Source organism: Colius striatus, chromosome Z, assembly GCF_028858725.1.
Source record: "Colius striatus isolate bColStr4 chromosome Z, bColStr4.1.hap1, whole genome shotgun sequence".
NCBI lineage: Eukaryota > Metazoa > Chordata > Aves > Coliiformes > Coliidae > Colius > Colius striatus.
In genome coordinates, this window is record NC_084790.1 from 39,478,877 (window position 1) to 39,497,052 (window position 18,176).

The 18,176-nt window shown below is 42.3% G+C and overlaps 1 protein-coding gene across 3 annotated transcripts in view; it reads left to right on the plus strand.

The window, feature by feature from the left end:
* Positions 1 to 18,176, plus strand: part of GHR (growth hormone receptor) — a 137,496-nt gene that overhangs the window by 57,996 nt on the left and 61,324 nt on the right. For all 3 annotated transcript variants that reach the window (XM_062018731.1, XM_062018732.1, XM_062018733.1), the window contains one exon: positions 5,886 to 5,965. In XM_062018731.1, the coding sequence (XP_061874715.1) occupies positions 5,896 to 5,965 (70 nt within the window). In that variant the 5' untranslated portion in view covers positions 5,886 to 5,895. The remainder of the gene's footprint in view (positions 1 to 5,885; positions 5,966 to 18,176) is intronic.

The window sequence follows — 18,176 nt, forward strand, 5'->3', positions numbered from 1 at the left end:
TTTCCACTTGCTATTACTAATCTTGCTGTGAGATAGCTTGTATGGAATATGCACACTGCGAAAACTAAAGTCCTTTCACCCAGAAAAAAATCTGCAAGGGTGTTTATTTATTCAGTAGTTGCATAAACAAGATCCAGGAGAAATCTGGAGAACCTGGAGTTACATTCCCTTGTCAGCACTTGTTAGTGGGTGTATTGGTGGATATTCATCATCATTGAAGGCCGTTGTGTCCTTGCCCGTTTGTGATCTAATAGAATGATAAATCGTAGCAAAATACAGAAAAGCTCCTTAAATTAATCCTTCACTCAATAATTTCGTGGTTTGGTTTGCAGCAGAGAGGCCACCTTTGGTTCTGGACTAGCTACACATGTGCTTCTTTGTCACACAGTGGTAAACTGGTGGAGGTGACAAGGGAGAAGAATCTCCTGTATTTGGAGTACAGTGAGTTAACAGAGTTGGCAAAAGCAGAAGTCCCTTCTTAGGTGCAGTTTAATCAAGTGTAATGTCCTTCTCCTATCAGGCCCTTCCAGGTGGTATCTGAAAGTAAAGATCTCACTTCAAACAGCAGTTTTGTTTATAAGCAAAATTTATTATGGTTTACTCCAAGTATCAATATTGTTATTTGACCAGAGCACATACAAACCACTCAGGATGCTGTGACTAAACTATTCCTTTTCTTAGGGATTTTCATAGCCTAGTTTGTTCATGTTCCACTGGAGGGATGTGTTTAAATTCACTTGCAATTGACCTTACTCCAACATCACTATAGAAAAGCACCAATAATTTTTTTTATCCTTTTTATAACTCCTGTCTCCTTTCTGTATTGAAGCAATTAGCCTGAGCTCACCTCTAGCCAAATGTTCCTGTGGTCAAGTTTCAGTTGGCTTGAGGACAGTCAGCTGCTGTGATTTTTTTTTTTTTCTGGTTTTAGCTTTCTTCATTCTTACAAACTGATGGAGTTGGGTATAGACTGTTATTCCATAGAGTAAAATATATTTCAGACACTGAAATTTGTTTTCTTTTGAGTTACAGGAACTTCCTTAGTGACATTTGTCTTTCATATGCATACAGGGGTAGGTGTTGGGAGGTAGATATTACTAGATTGTAAAATGTCAGTTTTGTCCTAAAGCCAACACAGAAGCTCTTGCTAGGTTAACAGTGCAGCCTCTGAACAATACTGTTCTGGTAGGCAGCCAGCTTGTTAGAGTCTTAGAAGAATAGCAGCGGGTGGTTACAAGACAGGGTTGGGAAAACTTTCTGCAAGGCCGTAGATGCCCGATGATGCAGCAGATGACACTTCAGGAGAGTCTTATCTCAGAAATTTTATTTTGTGCTACCAAAAGCAGTATTACGATGGAGCAGCTCCTGCTTGGCACCAGGTTTTCTCACACAAGACCAGAGCCATAGTGATGTAGCTCTCCCTTGGCCTCCGATATTGCACCTGCAGCCCAGCAAAGCTTTTGATATGTATGCTGGAAGCAGAGAGGTCACATAGTCACTGGTGCTTCACATGCCTTGGAGAGCTACTTTTTCCTGGGAGAGACCTAGAGTATGAGACCTGTCCAAAGGGCTCTGGGTTTGTGCTCCAGGAAGGATAGCACAACTTGCCCTTTCCAGATGCTTTTGTACAAAGACCAGAGCATGGCCCATCCATATTTTGTATTGAGACCAGTTACAGTTTTTTAGTTCAGTCCTGTTCATATTTGGATGTGTTCAGAGTACACCAGTTGGATTTTTCTCCGACATGCAGCTTGTCTGGGCAGATAACTCAGGAGATTATCCCATGTGGATTTAGTCAGAGCAGAGACACTGTTACTTTCCCTTGCCAAAATAGTGGCATTTATGAGAATCCACAGAAGAACCATCATTTGCTGCTATATTGCATTTTACTAGCAAAAAGGCAACAATTTTGTTGGCCTTTGAGGTCTGGGAATGCAAGTGAATCCTGTGCCCTTTTTCAGAGAACTAGATGTTTCAGTCAAGGTCTGTGGTTCAGCAGGGACTTTCCCAATAATTATAGAATTGCTCTTAAACAAGTAGTAGCTGCTGTTGAAGCAGTGGCTGTGTCCTCCCATCCACCCTGGCTACACATTCCCATGCCTGTGCTACCCTGGCTCTGCTCCTGGGTTGTGTCTTTCTGGAGTCCTGATAATCCCGGTCAGCAAACAGATTTCTTACAATAAATGTTTATGGATTCATTTTCACTGGAACCATTTCCTAACAGTTCACAGTGTGCAGGTGTGTAAACAAGGCTGGAAGAGTATGAGGAAGAGCAATGCTGGAATGAGACTGTTTTCATCTGCAGCAGCAAGAACTTATTGGAGACCTCTGGGATGTATTTCCAGGCTCCTGGGCTGATGCTCAGCCCTGGGAGGAAGCTGATATGGCTGCTGGTCACAGTGCAGGGATGGAGGGAATAGCTGCATGTGGGGCTGATCCTTGCTTCACCACAAAGTAGTTTTGTGCCATTATGAGAAACAAAATGGTGTTCATAGATATGCTCTGAATGATGGACTCTGTTGATGACATTTGTTCCCGCAGGACACCTCTTGAGAGGGTTTGGCCTTTGTAGTGGTTGTTAGGCAAGAAAAAGTAGGAAAGCTTAGAGACGAGTGGTAGAAAGATCAGCAGAGACTGGTAGACATGGGAGAACAGGGAAGTGGGACTATGGAAGCAGTATGCAATGCCTGGGTATTCCAACAAAGAAAGGAGAAGGGTTGTAAATCAAGTGACATTGTACTCAAGCCTGTGAAGGAGAGAACAAAAACCTTCAGGGGGAAAGTAGAAGGCCTGAAGGGGAAGGGGGGCTGTTTGAAAGGGTAGAAAACACTTAAGAATGGAAATGGTGCAAGTATAGAAAAGCATTTCTGTAGAAGATTTATTAATAAGAGACAATAAGATTCCTTTAAACATGTGTGCAGATGGAACAGGGGAACAATTGAGCTAGCTGAAAATGTAGCTGATTTTGGATGAACCTTATACTCTGCCAGTACAAGTATTCTCTGAAAGTAGGAGGATTACTGGCCTGTGATTTGTTTTATGAACTTTTTCTCAATACTGTGCACTTCAGCAGTTGCAGCCTTGGTGCTGCACTCCAGGCTGCCTCATTCTCACACCACTCCAAATCCTCACTAATGCACCTCCAGACTCACTGTAGCCCTTCCTTCCTCCTCGTTCCCTTGAAAATGGAGGAGCTGTCTTTGGAGGGACCCGTGTCCACTTGGCCAAAACAAAGCCCTGTCTGTCACCTGGCAGGTCCCCAAAGCTCCCCCTTCTGTGCAGCTGCCCTGTGTCCATGGTGGTGTGGGTGCCAGGGGAGCATCTCCTGCCTTGCTTTTGTGGATTTTTGTAGACTCCACTAGCCTAGAGCAGTTGGAATAAATGCCTCTTGTACTGAGACTGACACTTGAGAATTATGGAGTAGTTGTGTTAATGAGGGTGTGAGAAATACCTTCTGATTTTCAGGTTTTGTACCAAACAGCATGAATGAAAAATCTGGCTTTGGTAATGGTTTTGGTTTTTTCTGTGGTATGATTCAATTTGTTTTCTTGGGGTAAGAAAATTAAAGAGATAATTATCTTTCAAATTCAGTGTCACTGTAATTTTGCATACCTGATGTGCTTGTGTTTTACAGTTTCTGACTAAAATCAAACTTTACTAATTCTACTAGGAGACTAACTAGTTTTTGATGCTCAGATTTGACAGTATCAGTTGTTAATTGACAACACCCACTTAGAGATTGTTACTCATTAGTGGGCTTGGTTGTTTGGACACTTGCAATTTAATCTCCTGTTGGGTGAAGAAAGAAAATGTCTAATTGAAAACACTCCAGTGTAGAATCAAGGTTTGTCAAACCAATTTACAGTCAATTGTGAAAATGGAGCTATTACTCTCTCTCTCTTCTGGGGTGTCAGTGTACCTTGGCAGTTTTATACCACAGAACAAAAAAAACCTGCTTCCTGACTGTTGTTTCAGCATTTGTGTTCATTTTGCTGTTGTAGCTTTGGTTTTGAGGGTCTCAAATAATCTCTGTTCTCTACTGGCATGGTTGCAAATGGTCAGGTAGTAATCCATGGTATGTATGTTCTATCTCTACTATATGAGGAAATCTTATGAGGTGTTGGAGGTATGGTATAATTTTCTTCAAAGGGCTGCACTGCCTACAAGTTCAGCATATCCCAGCTTCTCGATTTGTGGCTCTAAAGCTGTCTGGCAGCAAAGGACCTGAGAGTGTTGGTCGACAACTGACTGAACATGAGCCAGCAGTGTGCCTAGGTGGCCAGGAAGGCCAATGACATTCCAGCTTGGATCAGAAAGAGTGTGACCAGCTGGGCCAGGGAAGTGATTGTCCTGCTGTACTCAGCACTGGTGAGGCCACTCCTTGAGTGCTGTGTTCAGTTCTGGGTCCCTCGCTCCCAAAGGGACATTGAGGTTCTGGAGTATGTCCAGAGATGGGTGTCAAAGCTAGTGAAAGGTTTGGAGAACAAGTCTGATGAGGAGCAGCTGAAGGAGCTGGGGATGTTTAACCTGAGAGGAGACATGTTCACTCTCTACACCTAATTGAACAGAAGTTGTAGTGGAGTGAGAGTCAGTCTCTTCTCTCCAGTAATGAATGACAGGACATGAGAAAATGGGTTCAAGTTGCACTAGGGGAGGTTTAGATTGGACATTAGAGAGAACTTTTTCACTGAGAGGATTGTTAAGCATTGGAACGGACTGCCAAGGGAGATGGTGGAGTCACCATCCCGGAGATACTTAAAAGATACATAGATGAAGTTCTCAGGGACATGGTTTAGTGGTGGACCTGGCAGTGTTAGGTTAGTGGTTGGACTTTATGATCTTAAAGATCTTTTCTAAATGAAGTTGATGCTATGATTATTTGATTCCCCGTTGTTAGTAGATGTTGGTGATAATGTCAGGATCAAAGTGGTGTCTCTCTGACAGGATCGTGTGATGGGGCTGGAGGCTATATGTGTGGCACACATGAATCGGGGAGAAGGAAATGTGCTTTCTGAGTAGCTTATAAAGGTTTGTTGGGTTATGCTTGAATTGTAAAAGCCTATATCAGTGTTCTTGGGTTCATCAGAAGGTACTCTCTCAGAAATGAGACAGGTTTCCAGCGTGAGGCAGCCTCCATGGTAGCCCTCGAAGAGCAGCACAGCAGAGCAGGAGCACTGCTTCTCAGGGTTGTGTAAGATGACAGTAGGAAATAGGTCACAGAATTAGCCTGAGTTACTCTCATTCTTGCAGCCCCAAAGCTACTGCTGCCCTCTACATTCCTTGCTTGCTGCCTGGCACAAGCAGTGGCCATAGGTACTAAGCAGTTGTTTCTGTGCTAATAGCCATTTGGTTTTCTGTTGTGGGAGATGGCTTATTAAACTGTATCACTCCTCTTAGCTTCGCTACTTGTAGTCCTAGACCTCAGAAGGATTACACATGGCATGCAATGGTGAATAAATCTTCAGACGAGCGTGAGCAGGAAAGAGGATCCTCAATGTCTTTGTTCCATTAAAAAGATATTGTTATTTTCTTACTTTCACGTATGATCTAGACTAGCCATTGGGATCATTCTCCCAAAAGCTGCTGTAGAGACAGTGTGGCTACTCCCTGGAAGCAGGCTAGAGGTTAACAGTACTTGATTTTTTCCCTCCCTCTATGTTAAATGAACTGGAGACCCATAAGCTAGTTCTCTTGTAAAAAGAGTATTTGCTCTCTGTGTCATAGATTGCAAGACGATGTATGACTTTATGAGGCGATAAAATGTAAACTAGATTGTTTAAATTCAATCAGAAATTCAATAAAACTAGATAATAGTTTAAATGTCTTGTCATATTAGTTAGTAGTATTGGTTTATAAAAGAAACTTACTGTCTTTTGTTGTTACAGAGTTAAAGGTATGGATCTTTGGCATCTGCTGTTTACTTTGGCACTGGTCTGTGCAAATGACTCACTTTCTGCAAGTGATGGTAAGTTTTATGAACTTTTCTGTGCCTTTATGTGTGTACATATATATACATATGGCTTTAATAAAGAATATTTTTATATTGTATGCAAGTTCCTTGGTTGCAGTAGCCTGGGTACAAAATGTGAAATGTGAAAAATACATCAGTTAGTCTTGTTGTAAAGGTAGTGAACGGCACTGAAAGGTATTGCAGAATGAAGGTGACTTTCACAATATGTGACATATAAACAGACTGGATAAATGTTGTCTTAGATATCTGGGGTTTTTTTGTGCTGGTACCGTGTTATGAAATAATTGTATGGGGTTACTTTTTTAATAGAAATTAGTGGGGGACAACTCTTTTCAGTATATTTATATGTTAAGCATAGAACTATTTGGAACTACAGACGAAGCATTTTAAGACTGTACACTTTGTGACTGAGGGCGATGTGAGCAAGTTTCATATGAAATATAGATAGAAAATCTTGAGTAAAAGGTATAAAAGAGTTTTGAAAAGAACATGTACTTTCAGCCAGCCAGCTGACTGTGATTAGCCAGCAGAAGACAGTGAGAAAGCCAGCTTTCCTTTTAGCAAGGAAAAGCTCTGAATGCACAACCTATGGTGTTCATGACTCAACAGATCTACTGAATTTCACATCCACTAAACGTACCTGTCTTTCCACAGTTGTTCTCCTTCCCATCCTTGTTCTCCTCAGTTTTTCCGTCTTCTGAATTAAATACGAGACTGAGAAGTACTTGGTCCAGCTGAGCTTTCTCTGGTGTTTTCTCTTGTTGCAACCAGCAATGATTTAGAACCTTTTTTGTGTCACTCAGAGGCCTATTCTGACTCTAGTTGCTCCTCTGGGACTGGTCTTTTACTCATTTAGAACGAAAAAATATTAACTCCAGTGGGAGTTTCATGTTGTGTCAGGTTGATTTGATTACATCTGTTCCTGTAAACAAATGCAACTTAACCTGGTCTGCTGTGTCTTTATCTGGCCTTTGGAGACAGCAGTAATGGTTTTCCATAATTATTAATTTTATGCAAACATGTCACTACTTCTCCCAGAGCTACAGATTGGTGGTTCTGTAAGCAGGTGCCCCTCCTGACCTCCTGGTCAAAATCAGTATTGGCAGAGAAAGTCAGAGAGGCCAATTTGATGAGTAATTTTGGAAACAAGTGGAAACAGCTTCCACAATAACCTGTAAATAAACTGATTAAATTTTCAATTGAAAATTTTTATATCTCTCAATTTTTTTTTCTTGAGCTCCATTCATCAGTGTTACTGAATGTAAATTAAATCCCTGTGGAAGTGTAATCCACGTTGCACTCACCTCTCTAGTGTTAGTTTTAGAATATGATTCTAAACAAAAGAGCTATGATACAGTTGCCTGCAGTCATACTTGTCATTCAGTTTAAAGATATAGTCATACTCCCTCACCCTGATGTGGTAGTTCGAGCCTGGCTGAATGCCAGGTGCCCACCACACCGCTTTATCCCCCACCTCCTCAGCAAGCCAGGGAAGGCGAGAAAATAAGATGGGAGTCTTGTGGGTTGAGATAAAAGCAGTTTAATAAAGAAACAGCAAAGCCGTGCGCGCGGGAAGCAAAGCAAAAGCAGATAAAGCTGTTACTCTCTACTTCCCATCAGCAGCGATGTCCGGCCACCTCCCGAGAAGCAGGGCTTCAGTATGCGTAGCAGTTGCTTTGGGAAGGCCAGAAATGAATCTCGCCTCCCCTTCCTGCTCCTCTCCCCCAGTTTATATTACTGAGCTGACGTCATATGGTATGGAATATCTCCTTGGTCAGCCTGGGTCAGCTGTCCTGGCCATAGTTCCTCCCAAGATCATGCCCACTCACAGCTATTGGTGAAGGTGGGGGAAGGAATGCTGGAGGGACAGCCCTGATGCTGTGCAAGCGGTAGTCATAATATTGATATCAACAGTAAGCACAGCACTGCAAGAGCTGCTGTGGAAAATCACTACCATCCCAGACCCACTACACCTGATATGAATCCTAAGTTGCATACATAAAATTTGCAGAAGCACGGGAGAGATATAAGGGGTATTACTTTGTTGTTAATGGAGATATTAAGCTGAAATAAGATAAAAATGGAACTCAAAGGATCAGCTTTTAGAGAAATCTTACATAAAGTTCATTTTGTTTGTTACTAAAAAAGTGGTTTCTGATTATTGACATCTATGTGTGTAGCTCAGACACTTGTCCTATGGGTTATCAGGAGAAGAATCTGTAAGATTCTCTTCTCCCTTGCTACATAAGGCTTTTTCTTTAACATTTACCAAATTTGTTCTTAGTTCCTAGTGTATCTGACTATTGAAGGTGATGAATGAATTAACTTTTCACTTTATTCACTACTGCCTTTTCCTACTTGCAGCAATACTTTCATTCTGTTGCCTACATATCCTATGGTGTGGTGGACTGACCCTGCATGGGTGCAAGGTGCCCACTAAAGCTACTCTGTCACTCCCTCCTCAGTGGAGAGAGGAGAAAAAATGAAATGAAAGTCTCATAGGTTGTAGTAAGAACGGGGAGATCACTCAGCAACTGTCACAGGCAAAACAGACTCAACTTGGGGAAATTAATTTATTACCAATTAAATCAGAATCAAATGAGAAAAAACCTAAATCTTAAAGCACCTACCCCCCACTCCTCTCTTCTTCTTGGGCTCAACTTAATTCCTGATCTTCTCTACCTCCTCTCACTCCAGATGCACAGGGGGATAGGCAATGGGAGTTACAGTCAGTTCATCACACATTGTCTCTGCCTCTCCTTCCTCCTCAGAGAAGGACTCCTCACACTTCCCTCCAGCATGGTATCCCTCCCCACTCACAGGAGATGGTCCTTCATGAACTTCCTCAACATGTGCCCTTTCCATGGGCTAGGTTGACCTGCTTCTGCAGCAGAGTTGGACTAGATCTGTAAAGGTCTCTTCCAATCCCTACCATTCTATGATTCTATGAACTGCTGCAGCCTGGGTCCTACAAGTCCTGACAGCAAACCTGCTTCAGCATGGGCTCTTCTGTCCATGGAGCACAGGTTCTGCCAGGAGCTGCTCCAGCGTGGGCTTCCCACAGTGTCACACCTTCTTTAGGGCATTCATCCGCTGCAGTGTAGGATCCCACAGTCCTCAGGTGGATCTCCACGCCACTGTTAACCTCCACAGACTGCCTCAAAATCTCTGCTCTAGCACCTGAATCATCTCCTCCCCTTCTTCTTCACTGTCCTTGATGTCTGCAGAACTGTTTCCCTCATATTTTCTTGCTACTCTCACTGTCTGCAATTGCACAAAGTATCCTTTCCTCCTTCTTAACTGTTCTGAGGTGCTAACAGCTATCACTGCTAGGCTTGGTCTTGGCCAGAAGCAGGTCTGTCTTGGAGCTGGATGGCCTTGGCTCTATCGGACATGGAGAAAGCTTCTAGCAGCTTCTCACAGTAGCCCCCTTGCTACCAAAACCTTGCCATACAAACCTGATACACACATGGGAAATAAGTGTTTCTATTTAAGAGTGTGTAAGGAATTGTGGAGCAGTGAAGCATATGAGAATTGGGATGAAACAATGTGTGGCCTGTATTTAATGTGTTCTAAATCCTTCTCTGTCTTCTGATTTGGTTAAAAGAAGAAAAATTTTCTGATAGGAATTTGCAAAATAAAGCTATATGCTCGTATTTCCCTCTTTATGTACCAACCTCTTTAGTTAGATCTATAAACTGAAATAAAATTTGCAATTTCCTCCTTGCTGAATTGTGGAAAGTTAGTATTTCACAGTGAAGTACAATATATGTACCAGCTTCTGTTCATTGCCTCATACAGCATGGTCAGTAGAACAAAAATGAATGTGTCCTGACTTGATCCTTCCCTTCAGTGTCTGCATTTTACTGTACATTCATTAAATAGACAAACATAAGCTCTGCCCAGATGCAGTCTGTCAGACCAATTGATTTCTGTCTTGAGGTTTAAAAGCACATGAGGATTTTTTTGGTCCTTGGCAGATGAGGTATAGTCCACATGTCCTAAGATCCATAACAATATGTTTTATAAGGAAGCACAACATCATCACCTTTGTGTGACTTTTTCTATACTGATGGAATAATAAGTTCCATGAGCTTGGCATCAGAACCAAAAATGAACATTATAATTGTGTTCCTGTGGTTAAATCAAAGACACAATACTATATCTATCTATTTTGATTTGCTGCATTATTAAAGAATTCTTGATTTACTGCATTATTAAATAATTGTGTATGTGAAGGGAACAGAGCTTTGTTGTCTGGAGAATAAATTTCTAATCCCTTAAGAATATACCCATTTGCCACTCTTTCATGATTTAGGACAGAGTACTGGATGAGCTCTGATTATGAGCAGGTTTTTTTCTCTTTTTCCACAAATGAATGTGCTTGTACCTGCAAAAGTTCTCGTGAGCATTCAGCCTCACTCAAGTGATGAATCCTAAGAATCTAACAGAGCTTTGTCCAGCACAATCTTGCTGAGGCCTTCCTGTAAACTTAGAAATGCTCTATATCTGCTCCAAATCTGATACGTTACCTGAAGGACTAGATCTAGCCATGTCATGCTGCGCTTCTCTATCCACTTCAGTAACTGTATTTCTTCTGGCAACACAAGAAGAAAATATTATGAAAGTATGTTACTGATGCAGTGTAGTGCTGATTTGTATGTGGAAGGCTTTTGTCTTGAAAGTAAGTAAAGCTTACATGTTCAGCCTTACAAGAGCCTGCGCTTTGAGCTGGCTCTGTGCCATGGGGACAGATCCACTCTTGTCACATATTAAAATCCCATATATGTTTTCTGCTGGAGGGAACGAGGGTATGAGGCCAGCAGTTGGACAGGCAACTTCACAGCATTCAAGGCCAGATATTAGACATTTCACAGAATCATAGAATCAGTATAGTTGGAAGAGACCTTTAAGAGCATCAAGTCCAGCCACTAACCTCACACTGCCAGGCCCATCAATAAACTAAACCATATACCTCAGCACCTCATCTATGTGTCTTTTCCATATCTCTAGGGATGGTGACTCCACCACCTCCCTGGGCAGCCCATTCCAATACTTAATAACCTTCTCATGAAAAAGTTCTTCCTAATGTCAATCTAAACCTCCCCTGGCACAACTTGAACCCATTTCTTCATGTCCTATCATTCATAACGGGAAAGAAGATATCAACTCTCACCTCACTACAACTGCTGTTCAGTTAGTTGTAGAGAGTGATCATGTCTCCTCTCAGCCACCTCTTCTCTAGGCTAAACATCCCCAGCTCCTTCAGCTGCTCCTCATCAGTCTTTTTCTCCAGACCCTTCACCAGCTTTGTTGCCTATCACTGGACATGCTCCAGCACCTCAATGTCTCTCTGGGAGTGAGGGGCCCAGAATTGAACACAGCACTTGAGATGGAGCCTCAGACAATCACTTCCTTGACACTGCTGGTCACACTATTCCTGATACAGGCCAGAATGCCATTGGCCATCTTGGCCACCTGGGCACACTGCTGGCTTATGTTCAGCTGGCTTTCAGTTAACACTCCAAGGTCCTTCTCTGCCAGATAGCTTTCTGTCCCAAGAATTGCATGGGGTTGCTGTGGCCCAAGTGCAGGACCCAGTGCTTGGCCTTGTGGAACCTCATACAGTTGGCCTGTCCAGGTCCCTCGAAAGACCCTTTCAGTCCTCAAGCAGGTCTACACTCCTACCCATGTCAGTGTCATCAGCAAAGTTACTGAGGGTACACTCAATCCCCTCATCCAGCTCATTGATAAAGATATTAAACAAAACAGGCCCCAGCACTGAGCCCTGGGGAACACCACTGGTGACTGGCCAAAGACTGGATTTAACTCCATTCCCCACCAATCTCCGAGCCTGGCCATCCAGCCAATTTTCCACCCATTGCAGACTAGGTCCGTCCATGCCATGGGCAGCCAGTTTCTCGAGGAGGATGCTGTGGGAGACTGTGTCAAAAGCCTTACTGAAGACCACCTTGGTTACCTGTTTGCTGTTTTCAGGCTGGTGCCAAGAAGTTTTCCATTGTTTCAGTTTATTTTTGTGCTGTTCTTTTGCGAAGAGTAGAACTGAGGCTGTGGCTAGAGTGAAGTGACATGTGCCCACCGTCTCTGAGATGATGATGCTAAATATGACCACACATGTCTACTGCACCAGGTCTTCAAATGTAATACAGGGCTGAGCAGGTCTGCAACTTGTAGCTGCCTGCTAGGGAACATGGACCCATGTGCTAGATGTGTCCTCAAGGTGCCTGCTGTCCGATGGTAAGGGTAGAACAGAGGCAGTGGTAGAAAGTGCAAAGTCCATAATAGCAGGAACATCATTTGTAATAGGTACATAATTACTGTAAGTAATTAGGGTTTGTGCCCTAAGGATTGGAAGACGTTAAAGTTTATTTTCACGGGTAATCAAGACATTTTTGTTAGGTCAAAAGAACTTGGCTTATAAGAGTTCATGTTCCTTTGAAGATAAGGAATTGTGTCATGGTGAAACTTTAGTTAGGTAAATGAACAAGAAAGAGTACTGCTTCATGAGTAGATCATCTTTGTCTATGCAATATTGTCATTCAAGAAAAAAATAAGAGCTTATATTCATGTACACATACAGAATTTGTGTTTGAAATATTTACAGTAATGTAAATGTGGTGTACAAAAATACACCTAGGTATTCTGCTTCACTATACCTGTTGACATCCGAAGTGTTTTAGAGGAATTGCTCCAGACACAGATTGCAAAATATTTAGGAATCAAAATAAATTTTGTCTGCTTGTTCCTTCTTTACAACTGATGAGTGTAGGTCACATAAGGACATAGAGGAATAAACTGGGAATTAGTCCCAGTTAATAAAACAAAACATAAGCTCAAGCAGTTCCAAATTTCATTTCTTACCAGTAAAAAGAAGTGGGAAATGTCTTTTATCATTTTATATACTAGATTAAAGTTTGGCCCAGGCTATTATAGCTATACTAATTCACCCTCTGATGCACATTTAGAGAGGCATTCATATTTAACTATGGTGTAATAAAAGTATTTTTGTGTGAACTAGTTTTGAACAATGGTAATTTTAAGAGTTAAAAGCCTGCATTTATTGTTCATTTTATCTAATCTGATCTTTAATATGTGTTTATGTTTTTCATCACTTTTTAAAAAATTATTGTGTGAAGCTATTATGTTCAAATACTCTATTTTCCTGAGTTTTTCATGAGAAGGGGGATTAATTATTTTCTCTTCTGAGATGTATCAAATCTAATTTTTACTTCCAGAGAAATATCCTTTTGTTATGCTAGTGTCTGCTCACTTCCTGTGCTTGGATGCTTTGAATGCATTGCATATAGATGTGCACTAGAAGTCAAAGCTGCCAACTAAGAGCTTGATATTAAATCCATAACCAGTTCAAAGGGCATTAGTGTCATTAAAGACACTCCTGGGAACCCAAGACATCAGCATGGGACTCGCAGGGATGACACAGGACCTGCAGGACATCTGCATCAGTCTGCAATGGCCAGAAGCTTAAAGAGCTCTATGAAAACCTTAAGGCCAGGCATCTCATATGTACCTGACTATCCATTTTCAAGCAATTAAATCAGCTGTTCTTTATTCCAGGGACTGTACTGACCAGCTCACCATTAACTATTGGGAGCTTGGACATATAAGAATGAGATTCAACCATGTATGAATCATCTTCTAGGTAACCAAAAAATCTGCCTAAGTCTTGTGGATAGGGCAGCTGTGCCTTTTGAAGCAGAGGCTGGAAGGCAGGCAGAATATCCTAGACAGTTTTAGGTAGTTACAGATGTTTAGGATGTCATGATCTTGAAATGAGCCTCATCCTTACAACTGCCTTGTTTGGATATGCATAATTCTGTATGCGTTCTTCTGGGTAGTGCCGTAGCTGCTCAGCCACATGCTGTAGGTCTTCTGCTGCAGCTGAGGAATTGATTCTTCCCACTGGATTGGATGGATAGCAGTTGGGCTGTTGCTGTCACCATGGACTGAAGTAGCAGATAAATGTTGTCTAAAGGCATGTTTTTGACTTTTGTGACACGAAGGAACTCTTGGACTAAGCAGGAAAGTGTCCTTGAGTTGCAGCATATTCTCTGCCGAGAAAGAAAAATCTATCATCTGGAGTTAGGAAGTCCCAGGGATTTTGTTGCTTGGATTAAAATAGTCAGAGAAGAGATCAATAGCTAGTTATGTGGGTCGTGGCTGAAGATATGTTTGGTGATGTAGGCTAACTTTAATTTTATAGATTGCAGTCAGTGTAGTGTTGTGCCATTTCTCACACGTAAAGGATATTAGAATCATAGAAGCATAGAATGGTAGGGGTTGGAAGGGACCTTTAGAGATCACTTAGTCCAACTCCCCTGCAGAAGCAGATTCACCTAGATCAGGTCGCACAGGAACATGTCCAGCAAGGTCTTGAAGACCTCCAAGGAAGGAGACTCCTCTGGGCAGCCTGTGCCACTGCTCCGTCACTCTCCCAGTGAAATAGTTTTTCTTTATATTTAAGTGGAACTTTTTGTGTTCCAGCTTCATCCCATTACCCCTTGTCCTGTTGCTAGCTACAATAAAAAAAGGGATGTCCCAACCTCCTGACACTCACCCTTTAGATATTTATAAATGTTAATAAGATCTCCCCTCAATCTCCTCTTCTCCAGACTAGACAGCCCCAGTTCCCGCAGTCTTTCCTTATATGAAAGATGTTCCATACCTCTGATCATCTTGCTGGCCCTCTGCCGTACTCTCTCCAGGACTTCCCTGTCCCTCTTGAGCTGAGGAGCCCAGAACTTGGCACAGTACTCCAGATGAGGCCTCACCAGGGCAGAGTAGAGGGAGAGAAGAACCTCCCTCGACCTGCTGGCCACACTCTTCTTGATGCATCCCAGAAAGCCTTTGACCTTCTTGGCCACAAGGGCACATTACTGGCTCATTTTTAGTTTATCATCAGGACTTCCAGGTCTCTCCCTGCAGAGCTGCTCTTCAGCAGTTCAACCCCCCAGCCTGTACTGGTGCATGGGATTGTTCCTTCCCAGGTGCAGGACTCTGCACTTGTCCTTGTTGAACCTCATGAGGTTCCTCTCTGCCCAGCTCTCAAGAGATCAAGATCTCACTGAATGGCAGCACAGCCTTCTGGGGAATCAGCCAGTCCTCCCAGTTTGGTGTCAGCAGGGAACTTGCTGAGGGTACACTCTGTCCCCTCAGCCAGGTCATTGATGAAGATGTACAAGACTGGCCCCAGAACTGATCCCTGTGGAACTCCACTGGCCACAGGCCTCCAACTCGACTCTGTGCCATTGATCACCACCCTCTGGGCTCTGTCATTCAGCCAGCTCTCGATCTACCTCACCATCCACTCCTCTGACCCCCACTGCCTGAGCTTTCTGATGAGGATGTTATGGGAGACAGTATCAAAAGCCTTGCTGAAGTCAAGGAAGATGACATCCACTGTTCTCCCCTCATCTAGCCAGCCGGTTATGCATTCATAGAAGGATATCAGGTTAGCCATGTTGTCTCCCCCTGATAACCATCTTATCCTTCATATGTTCAGTGATAACATTCAGGATGAGTTGTTCCATCACTTTTCCAGGGATGGAGGTGAGGCTGACCAGCCTGTAGTTTCCTGGGTCATTCTTCTTGCCCTTTTTGAAGACTGGAGTGACATTGGACTTCCTCCAGTCCTCAGGCACCTCACCTGTCCTCCATGATTGTTCAAAAATGATAGAGAGAGGCTTAGCAATCACATCAGCCAGCTCCCTCAGCACTCTAGGATGCATCCCATCAGGACCCATTGACTTATGAGCCTTAAGCTTGGCCAACAAGTCTTTAACCCCTTCCACCCAGGGCAAGTCCTTTGCTGTCCTGGCCATCCTGTTATCCTTGCCAGACTGGGCTTCCCAAGGGTCAACCTTGGCTGTAAAGACTGAAGCAAAGAAGGCATTCAGTTCTTCGTCCTTTTCTGCATCCTCAGACACCAGGGCACCCTCAGCATTTAGCAACGGGCCCACATTCTCCTTCACCATCCTTCTGCTGCTGATGTACTTGAAAAATGGCTTATTGCTGTCCTTAACTTCCCTGGCTAGATTTAATTCTAGAAGGGCTCTAGCCTTCCTAGTTGCACCCCTGCATGCCCTGGCAATGTTCCTATACTCTTCCCAAGAAGCTAGCCCCTGTTTCCACCTCTCCTAGATGGCTGCTTTCTGCCTGAGTTGTCCCAGCAGATCGTTGCTCATCCATGGAGGCCTCCATTTTATTTTTAAGAACTTTTTTTTATGATCAGGGAGACTAGACATTTTTGCTTATATAAGAATACTAATCTTGTTAGGAAGAGACAAAAGATAATGAAAAAGGGCAGAATCTTCCTTAGCTTAAGCTTCAAACTCTCTTGCTTCCTCTTGGTAAATAGCAGTGCCATAAGATAGTAGTCATTTGTTAATTGTGGTGATTTTCTCTTCTTAATTTTTCTAATTGGTGTGTCTTTGCTACAGCCTGTGTTACCTACTTTCTCAAGTACAAACGTAAAGCTATGATCAGGTTTACTGATTTATACTTTTTTGACCTGCAGACAAAGCCTTTAGGACAGCTGCCTTATTTCCAGAAGTTTAAGCATTTCTGAGTAAGAAATATATTCCATTATGTGGAAGAAATTGCTATAGAGTTGTTCCAGGACCCAGAGTCAGAAAGCTTGGCACAGGCAAGCATGAGTTATATCATTCTGATTGGCCTAAGCCATTTTGACTAGAGGGAAGGTTCATTTTGGCAGGGACCAAAGTAATATTTCCGTCATCACTTTCCATCGCGATTAGGCTTGGCTTTTATGACTAGCAGAAGTATCTGAGGGAAGGCCTTCAGTCTGTGCACTTCTGAGTTATTTTTACCACTCTTGCTTCCTAGCCAGTAGTATATATTTCAGAAACACCATTTGTCTGGACTAGTGTGACCATACCTATGCTCTCACATTGAGAAAAGATTTCACCTCATCTTTCTTTAGTCTTGAGAGGATACATGTTATTTTAACAGTAAGGGATTTGGGCGTTCTAAGAGTGGAAGACACGTGGAAGTGAACAGTAAATAGGCCTATACTTAAAACACAAAATAAAACCACAATGCTTAAATTTTCATGTATAGTATCCTTAAATTATGCTGCTAAAAATTCCTGTTTAGGCTAGTTACTGTGTAGATCACATAGTTTAAATGCTAACCTGAGCTGTCAGAGACTTGTCTCCTTTGTCCTTTCCCCTAAACCACCTCTGTGATTCCATCATTTATTTTCAATACTTTGGATATCTTCACTACCAAGCCTGCAAAAAGTACTTCATGAACAATCAGCTTCAGTCAGACCTGCAAAATAACGTATGCGCCATAGTTATCCCATCCAGTTATCTCTGTTATCTTTGACATTCCTACTATTGTGTGTATTTCTTTCATTGCTCTTTAACTGCCTTCATATTTTCTTCTCTTTGAACACAAACTTGCCAATTTGCATTCCTCTGGTGCTGTTTTTTGAGGTGATTTGTAGAATTAGTCTCTTCTCTGTAGTTAGTGCCAGGTGTAGTCAAGGTAAATCAGTCTTTACTCCTCTCAGTTGCAAGGCCTGTAATCTCAATGTATGTCTTCATTCTCCCAATCAGACCTATAGACTGCAGCCAAGCAACCAATACATGTGCTAGTCCTCCTGTGAACTAGAACCGTTCCTCCTTTACCAAGGCTGAGCTGTGCCCAAAACTGCTAGCTGATGGTAGCCACATACGGCTTGCTTTTGCAGAAGGCCAATTTGAAACACGAACTCTTGCCCACATATGCAATGAAATCCATGCATTTAAGGAGGAAAGCTGGATGATGAAAATTATGCAAAAACATGCACAGCAGTTTTTTACTGCTATCTGAGAAGATAACAAGAGAGAAAATTCCTAGTTAAAGTTTTTACTTTAACTGATGTTTTGATATTTTAAATGTAGTTGTATATTACTTGTAAATTATTTAACTAGTTTGAACTGTATAGCCAAATGAACACACTGACAGTGCATCAGGGGAAGGAAATATAGCTCAAGCAAATAAACAGTAATCCATATTATAAAAACATATTGTGTTAATTGTAATGAATTATTCCATGCAGTGGTGTACACACAGAGCAAATTTGCTTTCAATGCCACCCTTCTGTAAGAGGAAAAAGTGAAAGAAACCCTTGTTATTGCTTATTTACAGCATACAATTA